Source organism: Mangifera indica, chromosome 1 (assembly GCF_011075055.1).
Source record: "Mangifera indica cultivar Alphonso chromosome 1, CATAS_Mindica_2.1, whole genome shotgun sequence".
In the NCBI taxonomy this organism is placed as follows: Eukaryota; Viridiplantae; Streptophyta; class Magnoliopsida; order Sapindales; family Anacardiaceae; genus Mangifera; species Mangifera indica.
In genome coordinates, this window is record NC_058137.1 from 4,768,928 (window position 1) to 4,794,879 (window position 25,952).

Consider the following 25,952-nt stretch of genomic DNA (forward strand, 5'->3'; position numbering starts at 1 on the left):
GAGGCTGGATTAATTTTGCTGCCTTTGATGCCTATTTAGTTTCTACTAAAATTATGTCAGCTCCTTCAGCATTGTTGGCTCAACACGGAAGAAGATAGAATTCTGTTAGACTAATTAACAATAGAAAAGAGGTGTTCAGCTTTTCTTTTTACTAGAAGCTAAGAGAATATCTATGGACGGCCAATTGGCAGTGTTCAGAAATTAATCATTCTATTATTCACCTATTAAATCATGTAATTTGTGGGTTTTTGCAAGTAATATATGGGAATTTCTTAGCCTCATCCTTTCATGAGAGAGACGAAACTAAGGATGAAGCAACTCTTACCAAAATAAAAAATAAAAACAAAATGCTGTAAGCCATATTTTTCTTTATATATATATTATATGTATCTCTCCTTTGAATTCAGAAACTACAACAAATGTAGAAGAGCATCTCCATAGCCTGATAAAATTAAAAAGTATACATACTCTACAACATTTAATTAGTAATCAAATGCTGTAAAAGATTAAAATTACCAGATCTTACAATAGTTATGCCATCTTTTTTCACAATGTACTAGCCAGCTCCCATATCTTTATCGTTCCATCATCACTAGTAGAGGCAAGCAGTGGGCATTCCTGGTTTAGTTTCAGCAACAATATTAATAAGAAAATAGTAGTAGTAGTAGTAAAAATAATAAAAAGCGTAATAGTTGTAAACATAACAATCCAAAGACATTAGATAGTAGTCGTAGCTAATAGCAGTAGTAGCAGCAGTAGCAGTCATAGTAGTAATAATAAAATTGATAATGTGTAATACTTATATGTGAAACAGAACATACGTATAATAGTAGTTACACAGCTAACCCCCTTCCCCCCAGTTAAGATCTAATTGAATTCTAAGCTTTCTCACCTAAAAATTTTTTAAAGATATTCTAGTTTATAATAAAAAGAAAAACAATTGCAGTCTCCTGTCTTTACTACACCCATGAGTAGGGTTAAGGGTAAAACATGAATGGACTGGTTAGTGGAAACTCCTGGCAAATCTCAAGATCATAACAATCCAACAGGGAAAGAAAAGTGTCTGGCCACAGTTTTCTGTTTCCTCATCTGGAAGTTATAGCAACTATTAACAAGCACTATTATATAGCAGTAAGAAAATTGTTGTTATATTGTCATTTAGCCCCGAAAACCTTGACCACCAGAATCCACCAAGTGAGTAATTTATGTACAAGTAAAGATATGTATTTAGTGCATATGTGAAATTGTGCGCAACAAGCAAATGTCTGCACCCTTGTAAAATCACAATAACTTCCTGAGAGAAACCTTACCCCAGGGCTCCACTGCACCGAATTGACATCCATGTCATGGGCCTTTTCCTTCTTCAACAGCATTTTATATGAAGGTCCATCAATCTGAGATTGAATCACATAACATATCTCATTAATTGATACCTACCCGATTATGCACAAAGGGAAAACATAAAAAAACATGCATCAACAATTCTCAGTCCAGAATCATATGCTTCAAAAAATCACAGTTCATAGCTGAAGAATCTTGCACAATCTACCAATTAGGTTTCTAAGCAGTTCAGGTTTCAAGATTTAATATGAACCGTACACCCAAAAATGAATACTCAAAAAATTAACATTTCAAAAACCACAATTAAACACGACTTTACATATATACAGGTACAAATTTATAGAAGCGAATATATGATCAAAAGAGCAATTGAATTCAATTGACAAGAATTCAAACAACAAAAATAGCAAAGGCAAAGATACCTGTTGCCCAGCTTTGCAAACAAGTTAGAAGTTTGAAAAGATTAATTAACTTAAATAAGCAGATAATTTGTAGGTACATTACACAGAGATAATCTGTTAGTTGTTCTTTCTATTTTTCAATTAATGGAAATAACTATAAATATCTCAATAGTCTATTTGCATGCCAAGCAGTTAGGACCATTATGTACCAAAAAATTCAGTACTATGATCGGATTAATGACAAAGCAAGTTTTCCAGGCAAAAGGAAGCAAACACCTTCAGCGGGAAGTAGAAGGATAGAGCAGTGGTTATTACACAGAGCTCTCAAAGTGCCAGAAAAATAAGCTTTTTAATACTTAAAGAAGATTTAAGACTCCATGTCAGTGCCAAAACTTTAAGAATACACATCATTTGGGGCAATTAAGGACATGAAACAATTTTATAACTCAGAAACTAGATGCTTCTTGACGTAAGAAACAGAGTGTCCACCTGCTAAACCCAAGAGAAAACCAAATCCCTGTTTATATATAAGATTTCGATCATCCAAAATCAATTATAAGAGAACAGATAACACATGCAGTGCTCAATGAGCAGCAAAGATGTAAATCCCACATCAGTGGAATTCAAGATGGGAGTTGACTCAAAAAATCTGAACTTAGCAATGTCATAAACAGAAAATTAATATACAAGGAAATGGGTATGGAGACATATATTAGCATTTCACTTTCATGAATATGGTGTTAACGAAGCAATCTACATGAAGAGAATAGGTAAATACAATGAATGAAATAATAAGGAATAATTGATACCAAAGCTTCTTTGCTCTCCACAAACAACCGCACAGCATCATCAGCTGCTCCACTAGCAATAATACCTTCCCTGTCAGAGTGTACACTGTTTATATCTAGCAGTGAATAATACCAACTAAGCAAGTAGATAACACATATTGGCAGTAAGTACTCATGCTAGATGATTTTATTACAGTGACCTTGAAGTGCCAAATCCATAGCAAATGAAACACCCCAAATTGACTACATCAGATAATACCTTCATTACCAGTACTACATTTTGCGTTTTCAACCAACTTGCACACCAAACCATTTATTTTTGTAATGAAAGATTGTTTGCTAAAATTGTTTATAGTGTGAGACTTCATTCTGATTCAATTATTTATGGCTGTTTAATTAAATTTCGGCCACTAGCAGCTGAGTGAAACAAAAATGTAAATAATGTCAAATGTCTCCAGGGTCAAGTTATTTTACAGTAAAGAATTACTTCTCAGAGACAATGAGCAAAATAATACAACCATGAGGTAGAATTTGCTGCCAATTTCTATTATACCTAGCTTTCAGTAATTATGGTAATTTTGTATTCCAAGGAAAACCTATAATTTCTATAATTCCTATACATAAAGGGATATTGATTACTAGTTGAATCTACAATTATTAAAGTCTTCATTATTCTTTTTCTATTCATTCACCCTTACACCTATAACCAAATTTCAACCAAACAGCCTTCTTTTCCTGTAGGCAAGATTTGTTCATAAGTCCTTTCATATGGATATAGAGGATCTTTTTTTGAACTTTCTTAAATTTAAATAGCATCAAGACCCAAAATTTTTTTCTTTTATTGCTCAAATCTTTTCTTTAAGCTTTCTTTCTTGATCTTTTTACTTTCTTCTAATGAAAAACTAAAGTAATCATTCATTTATATATAAAATTAATTTTTTATGGTAACTGTTTGAGTTTCTGTTCACCATTTACATATAGCATTTACAGAGTTCACAGTTTTACCATGAAACAAAGTTTTCCACAAACCCTATACAATCTCAAACCATAGGTTCCTTTTTCTACAAACCAAAATTGTAGAACCAATTCTTAAACCATTCAATGCATATTAATTCAAATCCTAAATACCTATACTAAACCTTGTTTGGACCTACAAATTAAGAAAAGTGCAAAAGAAGTAATGGCCATAACTACCTTGACCAATGAACAGAAAAAATTGTTCGATCATGATAACCTGAGAGGGTGCAAAGATGTCTCCTGAAAAATCCATGAAAATGAACCATTTGTCAGTGCACACAAGAGGGAGATCAAAAATAGATGGCAGGTCCTCACCAAGGTGCATAGCCATCACCAGACTGCATTCTTTTAATGTCAGCTTCCCATATCTTTAAGGTGAGATCATCACTGCAAGTCACCGCAAGTATATTTTTAATCTCCTTGTGAATAAGTTTTATCCTCAACACCACTTGCAGACAGAAAGAATCCCATTAGCATGCATTGGAATTAGGAAAGAAATGCCACATACCTGCAGCTAACCATTTTGTCTCCATTGGCATTAAACGATAGAGCCCAAACAGTAGATGTGTGACCACTGATAAGAAAACCAGGCTTACCGAGTCAGAATAATTCAATTAATCATACTGCAACAAGAATTGTTTGTCCAAAAATTTGAACACCCATGCAAGGGAAATCTTTAACATCACATAAAACTTAATTAAACTAACTACATAATAGGGTGTCAAAGATGATGCCAGAAGGGGAAGAAGCAAGCAAAGGAGCTGAAAATTTCATAGAGAGAGGTTGGGGTATAGTACTTGTTAGATTCACCTATAGTTTGAACACACTGCCAATTATCACTGTCCATGTCATCTGCCCACCAAACCTACAAGCTTGTATTAAAGTCAACCTATTATCCAGTGAAGAACAACAGAAAAAATAAAAAATTTCTTTTGACCATATATATAGAAAACATACATGATGGGTGAAGCATTAGATTACACAGTACCTTGATAGTGTTATCATAGCTACAAGAAAACAAAACATCCATTGTTGGATGCCACTGAACCATTTTGACATCTTGTGCATGCCCTTGCAACACTGAAACACACTCAAATTCATTCCCTGGCATTACTTCCCAAATCCAAACCGATTTGTCTCGACTACAAGTGGCAAGCAGAGACCCAGAAGCATTCCAAGCCACACTTTTCACTTCATTTTCATGACCCTATACACCAAACAAAAATAGATTTTAAAAAAAAATTTTAAAAGTATCAATGACAGGAAATACGAACTACTATACAGTAAATTGCTATTATTATTTTTTTTTTTGGGTTCTTAATAAATAAGGCAGCAATTGATGCAGTTGTTAATATTTTAACCAACTATATGAAGCGTTGAGCTATTTACACTCCAATTAAATGGTATAAATAATCTATGAAGCGAGCAGAAAAGTATACTTCTAAAGTGGAGACACATTCGTAGTCACCCCCAGTATTTTCCCAAATTGCAGTAGTGGCGTCAAAACTGGCGGTTGCCAACAATTTCCCCGACGGCGACCAGGCACACGATCGTACAGTTCTCGTATGCGTTTCGTCCAAAACGGCCTGCATATTCCCATGGTTTCTACATTAGTTAGATAGTCTACCATATCAATTCATAAATAAAATCATATTCACAGAAAACTAATTTAGGTTTACGTATTTTGAATACTATTAAGGTTGACCATTAAAACTTAAATAGAATAAAAGTGAAACGGAACCTTGCAGTCCCAAGAGCGAGTAGAAAGATTGCGCTCCCAGATTCGAACGGTCTTATCGCCGCTACAAGAAGCGAGAATTGGCGGAACACCGTCGCGTCCAGTGGATGGATCCCAGGCGAGGCTCCAGACTCTGTCGGTATGACCTTGGAGTGTTTGAATCTCCTTCAACTGGTAATTAGCTTCTTCTAGAAACTCCATTATAACAACTCAACTGAACTCAACAAAGTGTAACTGTAAATGATCTGTTGGGTGAGTGAAGGCGGAAGAGGTTTTAGTTTTGTGCTAACGTTTATTGGCTGCCTGTAAAAGTGATTTGTTGGGTTTGAGTTGATGCGAATATCACGCGCGCGCACCGCGGGACCAGTTTGGCATGGTGTAGTTGGTCGAGGCTGCTTTTAGGTTTTGACGGTTGACACTAGGAATATATCGACAAATACGTCCTCATAAAAGTGAAGTTGTTTAGGTAATTATTAGAATAATATTTAAAATAATTTAATTATTAAAATAAAATAGAAATTATATTTAGGTTCAGGGTAATGAAAATTGGAAAAAAATTCCATAAAAACAATCAGTAGAAACCACAAAATAAACCCCCACCTATCGATAATCCAACTTTGGTCCGTTAAAGCAACAAAGATAGCAAGAGGCTGGTGCATGCAGCAGGACTAAGGATTCAAGTTAAATTTATTTAAATTCGAATTTAAACTTAATTTAAATGAGTTTGAAACTAATACAATGATGAGCTCGAATCCAAATTATATGTATCAGAGTGGTCGAGTCTGAACTTTACCCTTGTTTTTATGTAAGAATCACTTTCTCATTTAAAATGAGACGGGTTGCTAATCAATTTGGTAGGCGGAATTGCCCATCCATATGTGAAACGATGTTCAAACGAGGAGAAGTAGGCAGCTAGAACAAGGGACAAAGAGGGAAACAAAAAACAATAACGAAAAACCCTTAGGGTTAGATTCAAGTCAAATTGAGCTCAAACTCGGCTCGGTTTATATATAGTTGAACTCGAATTCGAACTTGAGCTCGTGAAAGCTAAGCTTGAACTCGGTTTGAATTTGATTCGACTCATTTTTCATTATTAAAATGATATCGTTTTAATATATATTGATCAAAATAATATTGTTTTATATCAAAATTTTTAATTAAAAAATTTGGTGAGTAATTTGAGCTTGACCAAGCTCATATACGGTTAGTTTATTTCAGATTCATTCAAATTAAACTCAAATTTGAATTCAAATAAACTCGATTTGAATTCAATCCTACCCACCCTAATGGTTGAGGGTAAATAAAAATATTCTTTTCATACCCTCCGAGAGGTTGGAATAAGGCACCAACAAATCGGGTACCCGTTGAGGATGGCCCAGCAAGCTCACAGCCCGTCAAATCGGATTATATATTAGAATGAAGTAACCAGTAAACCCATCCTCTGTTGACATTTCCTGGCAATCAGGATCTCTCCGGAAACCCTAATTGCAGATCTACCGTTTGACGGAAAGAACGACATTTAATCGCCATGGATTACACAAGGAAAAGAAGTCAAGGAGGGCTCTTCGAAGGTCTCTACAGAGTTATCATGCGCCGCAACTCCGTCTACGTTACCTTTATCATCGCCGGTGCCTTGGCTGGTGAACGGGTATAATTCATTTGTTTTTTTAATATATTTGTTTGATACATTGATATTCTTCTTTCGATATATTTCTGATTAGTTGATCGATGAAGTAGCGCTTTTGACTTTGTATGATTTTCTATTATTTTTGTACGTTTTATTGTGAAATCATAGAAAGAAGATATTAGTTTTTTCTCATTTTTTTTGATCTTAAGGCTCTTCTAATAATTTAATTATTGTGTGCAGGCTGTGGATTATGGAGTTCATAAGCTTTGGGAGTACAATAATGTTGGGGTAATAGACTGATTTGTTCATTCTTTTTTCTTCTGCTTATTCTGCATTGCATTGAATGTGTGATCGCCTGTTAAATACTTTGCTTTTATGACTTATGACGTGTGAGATAAGGTTTATGTTTGCAGAAAATTGCATAAATTGTAGTGTGTTTCATACGGATCTTCCATGTTCTATGTTTCATACTGTCTAAATTCAAACTGTTATTGGTTGATGTGGGGCTGAAATCCGGCTCCCCATATAGCAGGTTCCCTGAAATTGTGTTTCATTTTTCGACCTAGTTGTTACAATTGAGGTTAGCGCCTCTTATTTGAGGTTTTGTATGTGTAATTGTTGATATGGCTTTAATTGAAGAACTTTAACTTTGATTAAAGTATATCCCCACAGCATAAGGGGAATAAAAGGCACACTTACTAAATAAGGGAGACCTGAGAAACACACAAGTGGTGTGTTTATGGTTACAGATAGGAATATACTAGCTAGATTCATTTTTCTGATGGATATTACTGGCAACTCAAACTTATGTCCTAGTGTCCATAGCTTAAACTGCAGAGGGTGAAAGTGTATTATCATAGGTTTCTTTCATGTAACAATGCATGCCATTGTATTTGATCAGTTAAATAGTGTCATTTGATGGTGACCATGTTAATTGCACTTCCTGATGATCATTTTCTTTTTGGTATTGCTCTATTGATTGGCTAAGTATAATCTTACTGATATCTATTGACACTGTGCAATCCCAGTTTCTAAGAACATTGCTTCTGGTTTGATTTATTGTGTAACCAATTTCTCTCAAGTCTTGAGTTCAGTGTCTGTCTGTTGTTTTCAGTCAACATTTATAATGCTATGCATATAAAAATATAAAAATTCTTATATATGTGGTTTTCAGTTAACCCTTGTAGTCTGACAAGTTAGGTCAGAATTAAATTTTCTTTAACTAGCAAATCTGATTTGTATTTCTAGGCTGGGTCAGGATATTTATTAAAAGTCACAAAAGAATGCCTTGTATGATTTTATAGAATTTTCATTTGTAGATGTCGAATGTCTAGCTTATGTAGTGAATTAATCCTTAAGAATCCTCTTTTCCGTATTTTTTGAATTAGAAAAGAAATCTATTTTATAGATATCTACTCAGCTATTAGTATGGATCTCGGATTTTATAGTATTTATTAAATTTAAGACAAAGCAAGTACTATGAAATTTTTGGAAAAATACTTTTGTGCAACTTATGCAAGATTTGCAAGTTAGTTACTGCTCCTCTAGCTTTATTGTAAATAGAAATGCAAATTGTGAGGAGAGGATGTTTATACAATATTTTACTTAATATGGATTTTTTGGCAATCACTCTTCGCCTAATGCTGTCTCTGGTCATAATGCTGTAAATAGTCGTTATGTGTTTGAAGATGTATTTCATGTGTAGTCACCATGAAATGAACATTGCTGTTGCGTTCCCCCCTGAATGAGTGAAATAAATGTTATTTTAGAAGCTAACCCCAATTTGATGTGTGCCTCTTTCAGATACCCTATCTTTGTTTCAATTTATAGTCATAACAGGAAGCTGCCTTTTGTTAGAGCTTACTTTTTGTAGTTCACTTTATCATTACCTTCATCATCTTGAACATCAAGTTTTTTTCATCTTTATTTAACCTGCCCAAAAAATCAGATGTGGAGCACTATTTGATGTCATGACTGTTATAAACACCAAAATTTTTAATCTCTAGATGCTTAATTGATTAACGGTTGTAGTTAAATTAACTGAGCGGCATGGGATTAAATTATGGCCTGGGCTTTTGCTATTGCAAACACCAACTTGGACCTAATTTTATTTTTGTACTGCAGAAACGGTATGAAGACATTCCGGTGTTGGGGCAAAGGCAATCTGAATAAATAAATTAGTGAATTCCAATTCCTTTCCATATGAAAAATTTGGAGTGAGCATCTTCCGAACATGATGTAGTTTTTTGTTGCAAATAAGTGTTATTATGCCCAGGTGCATCAAATGTAGTGAACAATGGTTTCATTCATTGAGGTTTTGGATTAAACTGTCAGCAGTTGTGATTATTTGCCTGGGAACATCTTATTCTTATTCAGTTTACGGAATTTAATCATGTTATATCTGTGTTTTTATCTATAGCCCTGTGTTTCTTGTTAACTATCTACACTTATCTTTGGAGCTATTACTGAGGCATTTAACAGTAAAAGTTTATAAAGCCATCGCTACTCTAGCTTCTCCACGGTGATCCGCTTCAATCAATAAGACCAGTTTAAAGAACCCTTAAATTAAAAGAATGGAAAACAATGGACCATACTATATCAAGAAATCGGAACCGGAAAAAACAATTATAAAGATGATTTTAAATTACCAGAGGGTGCTACGCAGAAGATCCAACATGGTGAAAATGCAAATACCCATTAGATAGAAACGAGTTCCATGAAGAGTGCAGTGTTAATTCAGTCGATCATTCTTTACTTTAACCAAGCTTTTACAACCACAACAGATTTGAAAAATCATGTACGCACTCCTCAACTTCGCATTTATATAAAAAGCTATCCATGAAACAACACGCTCTACAACTTATCCAAAATATGGCACCAAATAATAGCTACTCATTAATTCAAGTTCATTCATTTCCTCGTACAAGAAGCCATTACACTAAAGTTTTAACAGGCACGATTGTGCTACTTATAGATGAAACATTAAGATGTTGTTTTACAATGAAGAAAACTATGTTAACTATTTAACTATGGAGTAGCTGGGAAACCAATACCTTATCAATTACCTGTCTTCAGACTTGAGTAAATATCAAAACTGATCCCAGTCTCCTCTTATGCAGAATTTTCATAGGCCAGTAAACAGCCTAGGAGAAATTGCAAATTGGAATAGCACATTTTATCTGCAAATGCTGATTCACCATCAACCATAGGTGGATGGAATGTGCTCGAATAAAATGTTTCTTATTGATAGATAAGCAGCTTCTGCCCTGATAAATGAGCAATATCATACAAAGAATGCTAGTCCATTTAAAAAAGAATAAATATAAAATACAAGGAATTGGGCAAATGTTTAAGAATCAAGTACATATATTGATCGAAAGACTAATATAACAAAAACTAGATGACCTTTTCACCCATTCTGGGAGTGCAATTTATGGATTGAACAAATTACAGACTGATTAAAACTACTGTTTCACCATAAATGAACTTTTACAACTGCATCCACCCACTGCACTTGGATTTGTACTCACCTGCAAAGCATCATTACTTGTTACATAACATTCGAAGCATGAAACAATTTGAATGATCAAAACAAAAACCTTTAAGGAAAAGAATAGATTATAAATCGATTACTCGAAATGCTGCTCATTGTAGAGTGCCAGCACCATAAATTTATATAGCAAAAAAGGACTCTGAACCTCATCTAGTTATAGTGCTGACAACCTAAATTTACTCACTAATAACGCAGCTCCAGTTTGCCCATGGTAAGTTTCCAATTTCCATGAGATGATTTGTAATTTAAATGCAGTTAAGCTAGGAATGAGACACTTCACCAGAATCTACATCCAACCAAGTGCACAAATGGTGGAGATTCAAAACTCATAAAGCACAGGATAAAGATGTATGTATCTGGATTCAGCACACTATTATTTTCTTATCAATATTTACAATTATATGGGGTGGCTTAATTCAATCAATCAATCATTAGAATGGATAGAAAACAATCAATTTCCAAATCCCTCGAGATGATTAATTACTAAAAGCTGATCATTTGGACTGGAGAAGATTCCTCTAAGTCTTAACAGTATCCGAGAAGACTAATATTTTAATATGAACAGAAACAGATCTTCTGTAGCAAAAGCTGTTCACATAGATATAATGGCCAATCAGTTACCCACATTTACAGCTGTTATATATAGCAATTAGCAAATAACTGCAAGGTTGTTGGTCAGATAAAATTTGATGGCTAGAAATCTTGTAGTAGTAGATCTGCACATACATCACACGCAGCAAGGAAACATTTAATATTCTTTTTACAGAACTGGTCAATTTTTTAACATATTGTGGTGACCCAATTCTAGGCACCAAACAGTGAGATCGTCACAATAGGCCAGCAGCTTACTAAAACCAAACATGCCAGCTTAACCTCTATTGCAAATCTAAGCTTCAAAATAGGAATTCTGAATTTGAATGTGACCTCATCTCCCCTGAACCAAACCTTAAACCAGAGGCAGACCATTACTTTTCTTTGCAGCCCAGCATACTAGATGTTGAAGCAAACACAAAGAAACTTGCACGATATAATCTCTATTTAACACAGCATAGGCCCAAAGGTATAGAGTAGAGGAATTTATTACCAGTCGTTGGACCTAAAATACACTGTGGGGATTAGATTTTAAGTGAGACAATGCTCAGATAACGCCTCACAAATAAACAATTCTCTAAACGTGATCTTATAGCATTATGAGACCATCAAATATTGAGATTCAACAGCTTACAAAAGGTTCCAAATTCTCTTTTCCAAAGGCTACTTGCATGTTAAAAGATTTCTCTAGAATATACCATAAATATTCACTAATCACTTAGTGCACAGACAACAGAATTTTCAGCAAACATAGGGAAAAGAATTCTGAAATGCAATATAAACAAACAGTCAAATAAATTTTACAAACACTAAAAGAAATAAAGTGCCTTTACCACGAATGCAGAACGAATCAGCTCCTCAACGTAATCAACGGTTGCCCCTTTTACAAAATCATATGAAATATCATCAATTACCAATTTAACCCCTTCCTTCTCAAAGACTCTGCAATTGCTTGGAAAAGAGGGTTCCAAAAAAGGGGAAGCATCAGAAACTAAAAGCCAGTACATAATAAATAGTAATAATTGGAAGGGAAAGACCTGTCATCTGGATTGGTTTTGTGATCCAAATCAAAAACATACTGAAAGCCAGAACATCCACCAGTTTCTACACCCAACCGAAGCAGTGGTTTCTCCGGAGATGTTTCAGTTGCCTGTAATTCTTTCATTCTCTGCCAATAACGCATTTAAAAACATCAGATGGATAATTAGAAGGCAAAGGCGCGGTCTTAAATAATAATTGAGCCAAATGAAATGAAAAGAAATTGAAAAATTAAAAACCCAGAAAAAAAAAAAATGCTTACTTTAATGCAACTATCAGTCATGTGAATATCATCTAAAGAAGGAGATTCATTGGAGCTGAGAAGCCGATGACTTTGCCGCATTCGAGACGCAAAGCACGGGTTTAGCCGTTGATACAAGAATCTCAACGACATGTTCTTGCGGGCCTCTATCTAGTTTAGATTTTGATGGGGTCTAGTGTAGGTGCAATGGATTACGATTTAATGTTTGATATGGTCTATAGTTCAATGCTATACCATTTTTTCGGCTTTGCGGTTTGATGGTATTAAAAGGAGGAGGTTCATTTTGTTATGAATTTGAACTCACGCCTCAAACGATGTCGCTTGTTAATGACTTTTGAGGGACAAAACACATAACAAAGGTCGTAGATGAAACAATATTGTTTTATTAATAAATAAATATTTTAAATATAATAAAATATTTACATATATTATGTATGACAATCATGTAAGATATCATAAGATTTCTTATAACAAAAATTTAAAAATAGAATAAAAAATATAATTCTTTTTTTCCTTCATTCCTTCTACATGTTTATAACTAATTCTCTTTAGAATTTCTTCGAATCTTAACAGTTCTTATCAATTTCACTGGCAAAACACATTAAATAGTATTAAAACAATAGTTTCGGGAAATGGCTAAAGACACTATAGCTCAAGAACTCAGGTTAAAAATGGTTCAAATGGCATAGGAGGTAGAGTTGCACTAACAACGTTTACTAAAGAAATCCATCAACGAGATTAAAAGTTTGATCAGTGGACTTGGCATGCGAAAATCTAAAATTTTCACAAAACAAAAGTTGGTCAATCTTACAAGAGAGAGAGTAGCTACAGGAGCAAGTCAAAAGGTACCTAAAGATAGATCTACAAAGTTGGGATCTTTTAAATTTAGGGGAGAGGACCTTGATAGTTAGCTTCTAAAAGTTGAGTGTTTCTTTGTTGTGGATGGAACTGCTCCAAAAAATTGGGCTAAGGTGGTGATACCCAATTAGAGGGAAAGATCATCCAAATGGCACCAAGGTTTCATCAAATTTAGTAAGGGTCAATTAGTGATGTAGAAGGAGTACATTCAGTGTTTAGTTGTTAGATTTGGAACCCATGTCTATGATGATCCTTTGTCGAATTTGAGAAATTTACAGTTGGTTGGTCTTCTTCAAGATTATTTAGATATATTTGATTAACTATATCCGAGAGCTAGTATTCATGAAAATCAGACTCTCAATTCTTTCCTCTCCGGACTAGTGGATGTTCTCTAGATACTAGTCCAAATGTTTAGACCAAAAACATTGACAGAGGTTTATACATTACCAAATTGCAAAAGATCATTGTAATGAGATAAGAGATCAACTCAAACCCATTAACAAGCACCTTGGTTGCGATCAACTTATCAGAGCAATACCAATAATCAATCAAGTAATTCTGCAACATCACAATTCATAAACCTCACTCATAAACATGCCACGCTTAATGTCCAAAAAATTTGTAACTCTATTCCACCTAGGGGATCAACTATTGACAAGTAAAGGATTAGATAACCCATTAACAAACAATAATGATATTGATACAACCACAAATAGGGTGTCAATAACTTATATTCATATATTTAAGGGTAAATTATGAATTTTAAAAATATTAGCGGTGTTAAAAATTTTAGAGGGTGTTTTGAAATTTAAAAAAAGTTTTCTCTCAATTTTTAAAATATATATACCCTTCAATAATTTTAAAATTGATAATTACACTCAAAATACATAATAATATATATATATATATATATATATATATATATATATATATATCATATTATAAACTATTTAGATCATAATATATTGTTAAAATATATGAAATGAATTTAATAATTTTCTAAATATGATAAGAAAAATATATTTATATTTAGTAAATTAAAAAAAAAAAACATTGACACTCTATAATATACCTCCATTATAATAGTAGTAGAAAATAATATAAATACTTTTTTACAATAATTGACTTTAATATATGGGTGCGAAATTTACTTTTTCAAACTTAACAGGGACCCTGGTATTTCATCAAACATTGGGTGAGACATTGGATTTAGCCTTTGATAAATAGTATAGTAATGAAAGAAAAATGAAAGAGAGCTTGAGAACCTTGTAACCTTCCGCGTCCAAGACTCTTCGTCATCTTTATCTTCTTCACCTGCAGCTCTATCCTGTCACCGCACCTCGTCACACCCCTACCGGACCACCCCCTACAGATCTGGCTGCCCAACCCTAACCGTCGCATCATAAAACCGCGGCCCACCTAATGGGCTTAGTACAGGGATTATGGGTACTTAAAAATATTCTCTCTAATCCCTTTAATATTTGTATTGTAGGAGTAATGGGTTTGATGCGGGGATGTTCTCTCTAATTCCTTCAATATCTGTGTTGTAGGAGTAATGGATCTGGTGCAGCGATGATGGAATGGTTGGTTGACGAATTCGTGGATTTGGAATTGTTTCTATTGTAGTGTTTTTCTTTTTTTAATTATCATTGGCTGTGAATGTTTATTGGCTGGTAGATGAGGTCTGTGAATTTTTTTAATTTATATTGTGTGGGGAATGTAGTTAGGTGCAGTAAACCTTTATTTCAAGGTTCACGATGTAGAATCAGGCCCATAAGATATTGAGGTTTTTACTATGATTTTTTTTCCCTTAATTTTTAATTGTCGGGCGGCAACAAGTCCAGAAATTAGTATAAATTAGGTTATTTGAGTAGTTTTGCAGTTTGAAATATCTAGTTCCTCTTGAGTGTTCATTTCCTTTTGAGTGATTACCTTTTAATTTTTGGAGGGCTTGCCATAACTCATTAATGTAGATGGGAAACAGAATAGCATAACACTTCTTTGAATCATCTCTTTTCATCCTATATGTGAAGTCAAGATTAAAATCTTGTTTGTGAAAAATTGAAGAGGTTTGCTGTTGGTGGGATTTGCATAAAATGTTGTACAAATAAATGGCATGAAAATATAACGTAACTACTTTTCTTTTATGTAAAATTTTGTATTTTTAAGTTCGTGATTCATTATGTTTTTACTCCATTTTAGTGATGAAATTTCTTTGAATGCTCATTTCCACATAACAAAACTTTTATATTTTATATCGAGTAATTTTATAAAATTTCAGGGCAGGCTTCAAACCAATGTTGTGGGACGTTTCTAATGACTTATAAAATTCTTGGGAAGGTCTATGGCAGATTTTGAAACCAGTGGGCTATGGTTGTGTTTTCTGCCAGCCTCAGTAAATATCTATGTAATTTTTCCCAAGTAAATATATGATATGTAGAGTCACTTTCAAAGCTGCTTCATCTGTGCACCAAAAGTTTGGTTGTTAGCATTTTTTTTTTAAGCATCATAGATGATTTGATCAATCAAGAGAATTTTATTTTTAACTGATCTAATGCTGTCAATTTGTTCATATGATTTGAAAATTGCAGTTTATATGCCTGTTTTATTTATTTAGTTTTTCCTTTTTTTCCAAATTACTTTTCCTGTTTTTACATATAGAAAAATGTACAAGTGCCTTTTTAAATGCCTTCTGAGGAACTATTTTCTGGATTCTCCACAAATATTTATAATCCTGACGAAATATTGTAGGATTGTTGGTAAATTTGGAGTGATTTGTGGTATTTAGCTCATTTTTCAAGAAGCTTGAGAAACATTCTTGCTGATTTTTAAAATTTGCAGCTTTTGTCTGTAATTTTGTTAATACTATAAGTAATTTTATTTTGAAGAGATTTGATATATACAAGTTTTTGAAGATTGAGAAGGATTATCCATTTAATTATTTGGAAATTAATCCTTTCTATACATGTTTGTCAAAGTAGCTTAAATTTATGTTTCTATTTTTTTCTGAAAATCCAATACTGGTTTTGATCATTGAAGTAAAATTATCTGCATTTTTAAATTTGTATTGCCTTGTTAGCTGCAAATGTGGTTTATAACATTCTTACTTTGAAGTGTTCGGTAGTGTTTTTCATGGGCTCATTTGATGGTTCTGTGGATTTATATTTTTACGCTTTCATATGCTAGTACAAGTTTTTCCATTTTTGTGAATTTTTGAGAATTTATGCCATTTTTCATATGCTGTTGATCGCATAAATATCATGAAATTTTGCCCAAGTACATATACAATATCTTGAGTCACCTTCAAGGCTGCTTCGCCTGTACACCAAATGCTTGCTTGTTAGCATTTTGTTAAGTTATTTGATCATTTATGAGAAATTTATTTTTTAGTCTCTAATACTATCTATTAATTCACTTGATTGGAAAATTACAGTTACTAGTTTATCAGGCAGAGAACTTAAGTCTGACCAGGATGCAGAACACCAACTTACCCAATGAGGGAAACAAATTTCAAGTCCGGAAATTGGAGATCACGGACAAAGGCAAGGGTTTCATTGAGTTATTGCAGCAACTAAGTGTTTGTGATTCCGTGTCTGATAAGCAATTTGAAGAACGATTTCAAGAACTGAGTGCCTATGGTGACAACCATATTGTTTGTGTGATTGAAGATCATTCTGGGAAAATTATTGCAACTGGGAGCATGTTCATCGAAAAAAAGTTTCTGCGAAATTGTGGAAAAGTTGGGCATATTGAAGATGTTGTGATTGATGCAGGTGCACGAGGAATGCAGTTAGGAAAGAAGATAATCAAATTCCTTACAAACCATGCGCATGAGATGGGGTGTTACAAGGTAATTCTTGATTGCAGTGTAGACAATAAAGCATTCTATGAGAAATGCGGTTTCAAAGAAAAAGAAATTCAGATGGTTCGGTACTTTGTTTAAGAAATAATTTTCTTGATATTATTAATTTTAATGCATGCACTTATTGAAATAAATAAAACTGAGAGTGGTCTTTTAGACCTTGTCCATTAACCTTTTCTTATTTGAAAAATAACATTAACATTTTAATTAAATTTTTGTGTAAGTATTTATTTTCTTGTAAACTGTAAATAAATTAATAAAACTTTCCCTAAAAGAATTTAAATATTTTTACAGTGAAAGAGGCATTGTATCTGCTGGTACTATTTGACCCTTTAAATTGGGAACATAAACCTTTTACTTTTTCTTTTAGCCGTAGGCATTTCTGCCAAATTTCTTTTGAATCTAATAACATAAGTTATTGTCATCTTCAATCATCTACATTTTCAAAATCTTCGCATCACTCCATCATCGCAGCTTCATATTCTTCGAACAAGTTTTTTCTTTATTCCTTATTTTGGTATATTAGATTTTTGCTAGTGTTTGGTTGGATTTCTACTATTGTTCTTGGCTTTGGTAGCTTAAGCTTTTGGATTTTCGATTTTGTGCAATGGAGTTACTAGTAATATTGTTGAAATTTGAACTTGCAAAAAAGGTTTGAATTCTACTTTTGAAACCTTATTAAACTTACTTCAAACAAAAAAAAAAAAAAAACCAAAAAAGTTTTTCTACCACCCCTTTATAATTAATTATTACCCAAAAAAAAAATTGTTGAAACTCGAAATCTTTGTATTTTGGGTGTGTAATGAAATTTGCAGTGTTGTATGCCTGTACACCCCAAAATGAGGAATAGTATTAATATCGCAGTGTATGCCCATGCAATCCTCATTTACAAACGTGCAATCCTCATGCATAGGCGTAGCAATGGTTTTGTGGCAAAAACCACAATTTGCGATTGCTGGAGACATGTTTATCCATAATTTAAACACCATGTACAGGTGTACATCGCGATATTAATATTATTCCTCATTTTTGGGTGTACAGGCATTCATGTCCAACATGTATGATCCTTCCTCCTTCAACATTTAGCCAATTTCATGTGTCATATATAAAATGATGTACAGACATATACTCTTGTAATGTATGGTTGTACAAGCTTTTAAATATAAGTACATAAAATATGAAACCGAGAGAAAAGATGAACATAGTATACTTGTGGGTGTTGTATTATTCCCCACACCCCACTTAATAGAATTTCATTTTCAAAATTCGCTTGAACTGTTTTGCAAACTTTTCTCACATGCTCTGCTCAACACGATGGTTCTTCCACAAAACTTTGACTAGGAATTTGCTTGTTCTTGGGCTTCTTAACCCGTCTATCCAAAATCTACATCATGTGCTCCTCATAGACCTCCTCGAGCTCAACATCCTCAGTCCTCAGCATCATGACCGGTAGCAATCAAAGAGTGGTTGGAGAGACATTGGAGGATGCCATGGGATTGTTTCAAATGACCAATTAAGATAGAGTTTGGTATGTCAATTTCTTGCTTAGAGGAGATGTCGAAGTGTGATGGCGTATGACCTGTGAGACCCGGTGTTTCCAAGATGAGGGACTTCTATGGGTTATATTTCTACAATCATTGTTGAACTCTTATGGGTAACACTATCTATTGTGACAATCTAAGTGCAACTTGTGCACAAAATCAATCTTTCACCCCGAATGAACACATCATGATTAATTTTTGTCTTGTGAGGGAGAAGATTGCATTTGATATTCTTCAAGGGTATTATGTTTACACTCATGACCAATTTGTTGGTCTTCTTACAAAACCATTCTCAAAGACTCATCATAATCGGTTGTCTACAGTGAATCCTCCGTCTTGTAGGGGCATGTTAGAGAGAATCATGCTTCCTGATTTCATGGTTTTTTTTTGTTTTTTGTTTTTTGTATTTTGTTTTTGTTTTTTGAACTTGTAACTCTATAAACTAATTCTATTAGCTACATTTCCGTCTACTACGTTTTAGCCTTACCAAGGTTCAAAGTTCTCTGTACCACTTGGATACATAGGGTAGATTGCCACATATCAAAATGAATAATCAATTATTTCATATTTAGTTTTCATACTCACAGCTTTTTCATATGACAACATCACTATTATCTACAAATAAAATTATAAATCTTTATCATCTTTTTTACATCCAATATGATAATATGTATTGAATTACTTGAACTTTATTCACTAATATCATTTAGTATATAATAATATAAGTATTATGATGAAACCACAAATAATTTCAAAATGCAATGATCCTACATTATGTAATAATCTGCTTTATGTCTTGAATATAGCAATTTTGGATTACTAAATTTTAAGTTGTAATAATATGCAGTGTTTTGTTCTTTTCAAGGAGACAAAGATAAAGACTATCCTCACATCTCTCATCTTCTCTTTTGAATCCATTCACCATTATGAACCTACCAATCAACAACTTCAATAATAAGAGCCCTTCCTACATTCAATTTTCAAAATTATTAACCTGGAGTTATGGTACAGCACATTACAAGCTCAGTTCATCTCTCTCGACCAGTTCAGATAAAAGGGAGAGGTGATATCATAAAAATATAAGTGTCGAATTATAAGCTGAAAGTGTCCATCTGCAACTCTAATTTTCACATCTAAACTAATCATCCCTAATCTGTCCACAAGATCTAGTCAATACAGGATCAGGACCCATCCTGTTACAATGATCAAAAACAGATTAAAGAAACAATATACCCTCAATAGATTTCCTGTGGGCAGATATTGAGACATTACCTAGCAATAAATATGACCAAACTATTTGGCACTTGAAACTATTTGAAGCAGTAGAATTTTTTTGAGATATCAATCAAATATACAACACAAATTACCGTTGCTTCTGTGCTACTGTATTCTGTAAATATTCACTCAAATATGCACCAGATGCTGAAAGCAATGACAGTCTTGTGTTCTCAGGTGAGGATTTAGCAAAGTTAAGTCCCTGAAATTAAAAATACACCACAAAAATTAGTTTACTGAATGTGCAAAAGCATCTTTGCAAACCTAGATCTTTGGAAGACTGTTACCCAACCATTAACTCATTTATCTCGCAGTTTTCCAAGCACATTACCATGAATGAAGTATTTAACAGGTGATAACAAGCAAAATGACTAGTCTAGGAAGTGAGGAGACCCCTTACAAAACTCAGAAGCAAGAATTATGGAAATAAAATCATGATAATCAAAAGTACTTGAACTTGTATAACAGATTTTCAACAATTATCAGCAGAATTTTTTGACAAATCTCTCTCCATGTTTCTACAAATTGAGTGGAGAAAATAAGCCTAAACTTACCAACTATAGCCACTTCTCAATCTGCCTTTTCAATTTCTCGGAATCTCCTGTCCCATTCTTTTGCCTCATAGTCTTGCTCAACGAAATCCCTCTCGGTACTATAGACAATACGATCCTGTCCAATGATTGTTTTCTGGGCCATATCCCGGGCATTAAGGAGCTGAACAGATTGCATTAAGGAAAACAAGTTAACTAATAGTATATGGGCTTATGTCATCTCATTTTTTCTTACACAACAAACTTAGTTTTACAGTTTGACGTTAGTAGAAGAATACAGTCAAGTACAAAAGCATAATTTGGCACTATTCACACAAGTACACAACAAATTAAAGACATTTAAAAGAACATGATGTGCCTACCTTGCGCCTCAGAGAAACATCTGGCAATTCAAGCGCTTTAGCATACCGCTCCCTAGCAAGGTTTCTCTTTTCTATCTCAGCATTCTTCTTGAGGTTGAGGAACCACCGGACCAGAGGAATAACAAAGAAAGAACCAGCATATATCTACAATAACCTCAGCTGTTTTAGAAATAATATCACCTCAACTGTAAGAGGGAAAAGAGTTTAAAACAAATTCCTTTTACAATGAGACACTGCATCAAACCTGAAGCAAAGGAAATATGCTCCTGACGAATGGAATAAATCCACTAGGAGTAATAGCAGTATCCCTTCATAAAATGATTAAAGAACATCATTACAGCAAGAGGATTAAGAAAAGTACCAACAAAAGTTATTGGTATCAAGAGAAACTTACTTTAACATTGCTCCAAGAATAATAACCCCAAACAAATTCACCCCACCCAGACCAATAACCATTGCTCTCTCTGATGCATTAGTTTTACTGCAATGTAAGAAATTGCCCATGTCATGAACTTGATTACAATCAATCAATCAATTGCAAAAACAAGCAAGCGAAGAACCTGAATTCCCATTTTTTCTCTCTGAAAACCTTCTGAGCCCCTCCAACCCAATCAGTCCATCTTCTCCCCACATACTCCTTTCTTCCACTTCTTTGAGTAGAAGCTGTGCGCTGTAAGGACGGAAAACGATACAAAATATTTCCCTACACAGCAAGAAGATCACACAAATTAACAAAGGCAAAATCCTTTCCGTATCAAGAAAGCAACTCTCATGCAAGGGAGGATTCTGCACCATCTTTTCACCATTTCTTGCTATATACATATCTAAAGGAAGAAAAGATCTCTCTAGAATTGTATAGTCTGACACACCTCTTCATCTATTTCAGGCTGACCATCAAATCGCAGAAGAACAGGTAATATGTATGATTCATCGCTCTAAAACCAATAACAAACAAGGTCAAAAAAACTCAAGAATAATATAAATGAAAACAGTATGATGAAGTGTTAAAACTGAATGAGCTAGTAAATTTCAATGCTAAATTTAAGTTTGTCTGGCTAATTGACAGACACAATTCATAATATATAACTGCAGGGAACAAAAACAAATAACATTCTGGACAAAACCTGAAAAATTGAAGACTAGACTCCAAAAGAGAAAGAAAATACCTTTATACTGCGATAGGGAAAACCCTAAAAAGAAAAAATCAAAGCTTTCAAACACAAACTCATTTGTAGCATTCCAAATGGACCAGTTGTAGAATTGTATATTCAAATTTCAAGTGTCAATTAAATGAAATAAACTTATATTTTGTTAGGATCCCAAGTATAAGATATGAGACTTAGATCCCACATTAGAAAGTATGCGCAAATAGTGTGGGTTCTCTCATCTCAATAGTTAGTTTTTGAGATGTGACTTTCTTAAGGTTTGTATCATTTGGTATCAGAGTCATCCCCACATCTTCCAGTTGCAATCATGCGAAGCGGGTAGTGACATCGGCATTATAGTGTTCGTCTGGGGCTAACAGGGAGCTAGCGCACAACCAGCCCGCGTGGACGCCAGGGCTGCAGAGCTTTGTGGCATGTTATAAATCCAAATACAAGGTATAAGACTTAGATCCCACATTAGAAAGTATAAACAACTAATGTGAGGTTTATATGACCTAGGACTTACCCATCTCAATAGCTAGTTTTTGAGGTGTAGTTCTCTTAAGGTTCGTATTATATTCAATCAATTAAAAAGTAACCATTCTATCTAAGGATAGGTGGTTTATAAAACAAAGAAAAAATTTACAACGAAAACTGCGAGACAACATGCTATGAAACTAACATTAAAAAAAAAGATTCAATTTTGGGGGTTAATCAATAGACATTAAATGTCTAGTTCTCACCAAAAATCATATTAAAGATTATACAAACATATAACTATTCCCAATTTAAGAGCAACATAACGAATTGGCTAACCATAACAAGCTATAACAACAAAATTCTCTCTATTGGAAAGCTACATTTGATGTAATCTGATCATACCATGATGCTCCCGGCACTCTGTACATCAAGATACGGAGCAAGTTCTTCAGCTGTAACAACACCACCACTAGATGCTATATACTGTCCAATCTGCACATGAATTTTATGCAATTCGCTAAATTGTTAAAATTCCTTCACACATTAACTCATTCAAAAAATATAAAAGAATCAATAAATTGTGTTATTAGATCTAACAAAGCCAAATTAAAACCAAAAAAAAAAAAAAAACATTGCAATTTCCGTTTTATGCATTAAGCATTATCATTATAACCACTCTCAAATGAGAAATGCCTTCCAAAGGCAAACAGGTAAAATCACTATTATTCTTTGACGTCTACCATTCAATTAGGGCCAAGAATATTAAGTGATAGGTCGATCCAGTTTAGCACCTAAAAACAACTACCATTTAATTGGTTTCTGCATCAGAAGAGGTGACACTGAAGTAGATCCCTTTAATTGATAGATTGAAACCCTTCAAAATAACAACTGAAGTAGATCCTTCAACTACATCATGAAGGTGCAAATTACTATATTATTCAAAAGCACTTGACACACGGTATCCATATTAATATGTTGCAACATATCAGAACATTTGCTTGTTTTCAATACAATTCAAGGCATATGAAATGAAAAATCATTAATATGTTGCAATTGAAAAATATAAAGGGTTTCTACAAATAGCTTGTAAGAGAATGAAGGTTACAAAATGTCAGATTAAACAATGTTACTTTAACAAGGGGCAAGCTAATAGCAAACAAAAGTAAAAATAGCACAACCAATGAATCACAATATATACATTACAAGCAACGGACCACTGAATTCAATGCTGAAATATTACCAACTTCCACCTTTCTTCTTCAATTCCTTGATTAGGATCACCATCTCCAAATACAAATGAGAAAATCTGAAAGAACGTCACTAATTAGGTCAAATTTCTTTCAAAAAAGGGAAGCAATCAGAAAAAACATCAGGCATAATTCAATTTTATACATACAGATTCAACAAAGTTCATTTTGTTGTCGTCATCATCTGCACGTACTCGTCGCCTCCTATAGTAATATGGATCCCAGTACCTTATACGAAATTAGAAGGGAAACAACAAAAAGTTATGAAATGTTTGCGACCACATGAAAATACAGGGCTCTTTAGAAAAGATCATCATCAATGAGAGCCGGTAAGCACAAAGGCTGAAGTATAAAAACTCAAAAAAATTAAAAAAAAAAACATTTTTAGAGTATAAAATTAATTAGGGTGGCAATTACTGCTGTGTCCCTTATCAAACATAAAACTAAAGCCAACAAAAACAGCAGCCATAACTTACCAAGATAATGTGTTTTCAATATCATGATTAGAACAGTCAAACCATGTATATTATCAACCTTTTTATGGTTTGAAAACAATGTTAAGAATTATGAATGACCAGAAAGTTTACCAAAACATGTCGAATGGATTGACGTAAAACGTGAATCCAGTACCATATGATCTGCTTCGCCTTCCACGATTGTCTTCATCACTGTAATCAAGAATTTCACCATCAATGTCTAGCTGAGACAACATAAAAATAAAATAAAACATAAAAAAACACACCCAATTAACAAGAGCATATGGTCAATGAATAATAACATTTAAAGAGCCAATTTCAAAAGATACCTCCGACTTGAAAGAAGAGCAGCAATTATTGTAGTATAAACAATAACAATTGAAGCTATAAGAGCTGTACCAAAAGAAACCCTTATTAAATACTCAGCCCCAGCCTGAAAAAAAACAAAATTATTAGATTATGACCCCAATATAAATTATAAGACATTCATTTCTTCTCTTTGAAACAGAATCTCATCACATTATGTGATAAAAACTAATACCTTTGCCTTTTCAACCAAAGGTTCTACTTTTATCCTAAATGACTTCGCAGCAAGTTTTGCACGATAATCCTTTGGAAAAACATACAAGACATCACCTTCATCTGAGACCTGTTAAAACCATCTTGAAAAAAAAAAGGCTCATGAATCAAGCATAAAAAAATAATAATAATAACTATACAAGTTTTATTTCAAAATCTATAAAAGCAAAAGAATTGCTAAAACATGAAAATTGGTCATAAGTAACAAAAATATTTAGCAAAACTTTTTTCAGTCATGACAAGAATGACCGTAATCTAATCTAAACTTTTAATAGACTTCCCCCAAATTTCATAAAATTTATCAAAATGTTTTTATAACTTCTAAAAACACACCCAATTCACTACTTTTAACTACTCATTTTAATCAAGACATTTATACATTGTTCTTCATTACTAAGCAATTTTTTACACTTAAATAATACTACCCATATTTTCAAAATTAAAGTTACAGTTGACCAAAATTTAAACAATTACATAATAAATTCGTACTATGACTTGAAATTACCTCCAGGAAACCATCAGTATCAGCGGCAAGAGCTTGGAGAGCCTTTTGAGCTTGACTCAAAGTAAGCCCAGCTTTACTGGCCACGTCACCAATAGTGACTCTTCTTCCACAGGCATCAACGGCGTCCATGGCTCGCTTTCTAACATCAGACGGCAGCTTATCACTCTCTACAACACTTCCAGGTCTCAATCCAGCGCTCATATCAAGGCTCGCTCTAACAACGGGAACTAAAACCCTATAGTTTGGGTTTTTCCAATAAATTCTAGGGAAAACAAGTGTTTGGGTTCTGAGAAAAGAATCAGGAGGCTTTAAATTAAAGGTAGGTTTTGAAATATAGAGAAAAAGGCGAGATTTTGCGGTAAGAGAGAAACATGTCGAGATTGATGCCATCTTGATTTTTGAGAAATTTGGACGATGAAAATGTTCTTGTATTCAAAGATCATTTGGTGCCAAAGATTCTAAAGCTTAAGCTTGGCCAAGCGAAAGAGAGGATGATGTTACTGAAATTACTGTTTTACCCTAAGCCTTTAATAGAACCACAACGACACCGTATCAAGCAAAACCAGATTTTTAATGTCTGGATTTAGGGTTTGGGCTAAGATTATGAGTTAAAGATTAATTATTGGACTCAGAGTCTAGTTTAATTTATTTTAGTATAAAATTGAAGTTACTGGTTATTTTTTATGGAGCCCCTCAAGTTTTGTTAATTTTTTAA

The 25,952-nt window shown here is 33.6% G+C and overlaps 5 protein-coding genes across 13 annotated transcripts; 2 read left to right on the top strand and 3 right to left on the bottom strand.

Annotated features, from left to right (window-relative positions):
* Window positions 1-348: 348 nt before the first annotated feature.
* On the bottom strand, window positions 349-5,705 carry LOC123192479 (protein CIA1-like). The gene is made up of 10 exons (XM_044605055.1): window positions 5,289-5,705; window positions 4,987-5,133; window positions 4,536-4,754; window positions 4,345-4,412; window positions 4,056-4,121; window positions 3,863-3,934; window positions 3,725-3,787; window positions 2,552-2,621; window positions 1,311-1,394; window positions 349-618 (listed from the first exon to the last, which is right to left on the bottom strand). The coding sequence occupies exons 1-10, from the start codon at window positions 5,484-5,486 to the stop codon at window positions 547-549; spliced, it is 1,059 nt and encodes a 352-aa protein (XP_044460990.1). The 5' UTR covers window positions 5,487-5,705; the 3' UTR covers window positions 349-546.
* A 932-nt stretch (window positions 5,706-6,637) lies between these two features.
* LOC123208908 (cytochrome b-c1 complex subunit 9, mitochondrial-like) lies at window positions 6,638-9,330 on the top strand. Its single transcript, XM_044626541.1, has 3 exons — window positions 6,638-6,933; window positions 7,153-7,200; window positions 9,037-9,330. Exons 1-3 carry the CDS (start codon window positions 6,814-6,816, stop codon window positions 9,082-9,084), a joined length of 216 nt encoding a protein of 71 aa, XP_044482476.1. The 5' UTR covers window positions 6,638-6,813; the 3' UTR covers window positions 9,085-9,330.
* A 442-nt stretch (window positions 9,331-9,772) lies between these two features.
* On the bottom strand, window positions 9,773-12,638 carry LOC123213526 (iron-sulfur assembly protein IscA-like 2, mitochondrial). 3 transcript variants are annotated; one of them, XR_006501718.1, is made up of 5 exons: window positions 12,357-12,638; window positions 12,094-12,224; window positions 11,890-11,998; window positions 10,318-10,442; window positions 9,773-10,091 (listed from the first exon to the last, which is right to left on the bottom strand). XR_006501718.1 is itself a non-coding variant. In XM_044632985.1 (4 exons), the coding sequence occupies exons 1-4, from the start codon at window positions 12,486-12,488 to the stop codon at window positions 10,377-10,379; spliced, it is 438 nt and encodes a 145-aa protein (XP_044488920.1). In that variant the 5' UTR covers window positions 12,489-12,637; the 3' UTR covers window positions 10,199-10,376. The 3 variants fall into 3 exon arrangements, 1 of the variants encoding a protein (XP_044488920.1); XR_006501717.1 differs by lacking the exon at window positions 9,773-10,091 and adding an exon at window positions 10,134-10,178; XM_044632985.1 differs by lacking the exon at window positions 9,773-10,091 and having other exon boundaries at window positions 10,199-10,442; window positions 12,357-12,637.
* Window positions 12,639-14,441: 1,803 nt separating this feature from the next.
* Window positions 14,442-17,247, top strand: LOC123209248 (glucosamine 6-phosphate N-acetyltransferase-like). Of its 5 annotated transcripts, none has more exons than XM_044627149.1 (4): window positions 14,442-14,660; window positions 14,707-14,797; window positions 15,496-15,621; window positions 16,648-17,247. In XM_044627149.1, the coding sequence occupies exons 3-4, from the start codon at window positions 15,559-15,561 to the stop codon at window positions 17,155-17,157; spliced, it is 573 nt and encodes a 190-aa protein (XP_044483084.1). In that variant the 5' UTR covers window positions 14,442-14,660; window positions 14,707-14,797; window positions 15,496-15,558; the 3' UTR covers window positions 17,158-17,247. The 5 variants fall into 5 exon arrangements, with proteins under 5 accessions (XP_044483084.1, XP_044483075.1, XP_044483093.1 ...); XM_044627140.1 differs by having other exon boundaries at window positions 14,765-14,797; XM_044627158.1 differs by having other exon boundaries at window positions 14,442-14,640; window positions 14,764-14,797.
* Window positions 17,248-19,564: 2,317 nt separating this feature from the next.
* Window positions 19,565-25,744, bottom strand: LOC123209217 (uncharacterized protein At5g03900, chloroplastic). 3 transcript variants are annotated; one of them, XR_006501002.1, is made up of 15 exons: window positions 25,238-25,741; window positions 24,695-24,802; window positions 24,483-24,586; window positions 24,265-24,345; window positions 23,827-23,905; window positions 23,671-23,736; window positions 22,833-22,922; window positions 21,675-21,740; window positions 21,366-21,508; window positions 21,200-21,286; window positions 21,050-21,113; window positions 20,806-20,949; window positions 20,447-20,606; window positions 19,985-20,094; window positions 19,565-19,810 (listed from the first exon to the last, which is right to left on the bottom strand). XR_006501002.1 is itself a non-coding variant. In XM_044627090.1 (14 exons), the coding sequence occupies exons 1-13, from the start codon at window positions 25,625-25,627 to the stop codon at window positions 20,463-20,465; spliced, it is 1,566 nt and encodes a 521-aa protein (XP_044483025.1). In that variant the 5' UTR covers window positions 25,628-25,741; the 3' UTR covers window positions 19,565-20,094; window positions 20,447-20,462. The 3 variants fall into 3 exon arrangements, 1 of the variants encoding a protein (XP_044483025.1); XM_044627090.1 differs by having other exon boundaries at window positions 19,565-20,094; XR_006501003.1 differs by lacking the exons at window positions 19,565-19,810; window positions 19,985-20,094; window positions 21,050-21,113 and having other exon boundaries at window positions 20,484-20,606; window positions 25,238-25,744.
* Between the last annotated feature and the right edge of the window lie 208 nt (window positions 25,745-25,952).

Bases quoted from the DNA above. Each gene is read 5' to 3' on its own strand.
- LOC123192479 (XM_044605055.1), bottom strand. From the start codon at position 5,486: ATGGAGTTTCTAGAAGAAGCTAATTACCAGTTGAAGGAGATTCAAACA. The intron at 4,413-4,535 runs GTACTGTGTAAT...ACAAGCTTGTAG, and splicing joins GCTATGATAACACTATCAAG to GTTTGGTGGGCAGATGACAT. The intron at 1,395-2,551 runs GTATCAATTATT...ATTCAATCTCAG, and splicing joins TGGAGAGCAAAGAAGCTTTG to ATTGATGGACCTTCATATAA.
- LOC123208908 (XM_044626541.1), top strand. From the start codon at position 6,814: ATGGATTACACAAGGAAAAGAAGTCAAGGAGGGCTCTTCGAAGGTCTC. The intron at 6,934-7,152 runs GTATAATTCATT...TATTGTGTGCAG, and splicing joins GTGCCTTGGCTGGTGAACGG to GCTGTGGATTATGGAGTTCA. The intron at 7,201-9,036 runs GTAATAGACTGA...TTTGTACTGCAG, and splicing joins GGGAGTACAATAATGTTGGG to AAACGGTATGAAGACATTCC.
- LOC123213526 (XM_044632985.1), bottom strand. From the start codon at position 12,488: ATGTCGTTGAGATTCTTGTATCAACGGCTAAACCCGTGCTTTGCGTCT. The intron at 11,999-12,093 runs GTCTTTCCCTTC...AAGCAATTGCAG, and splicing joins AAAACCAATCCAGATGACAG to AGTCTTTGAGAAGGAAGGGG. The intron at 10,443-11,889 runs GTAAAGGCACTT...GATGCTTTGCAG, and splicing joins TGATTCGTTCTGCATTCGTG to GTGAGTACAAATCCAAGTGC.
- LOC123209248 (XM_044627149.1), top strand. From the start codon at position 15,559: ATGGCAGATTTTGAAACCAGTGGGCTATGGTTGTGTTTTCTGCCAGCC. The intron at 15,622-16,647 runs GTAATTTTTCCC...GGAAAATTACAG, and splicing joins CAGCCTCAGTAAATATCTAT to TTACTAGTTTATCAGGCAGA.
- LOC123209217 (XM_044627090.1), bottom strand. From the start codon at position 25,627: ATGGCATCAATCTCGACATGTTTCTCTCTTACCGCAAAATCTCGCCTT. The intron at 24,587-24,694 runs GTATTAGTTTTT...GTTTTTTTTCAG, and splicing joins CTTTGGTTGAAAAGGCAAAG to GCTGGGGCTGAGTATTTAAT. The intron at 21,287-21,365 runs GTTCTTCGCTTG...CTTACATTGCAG, and splicing joins GAGAAAAAATGGGAATTCAG to TAAAACTAATGCATCAGAGA.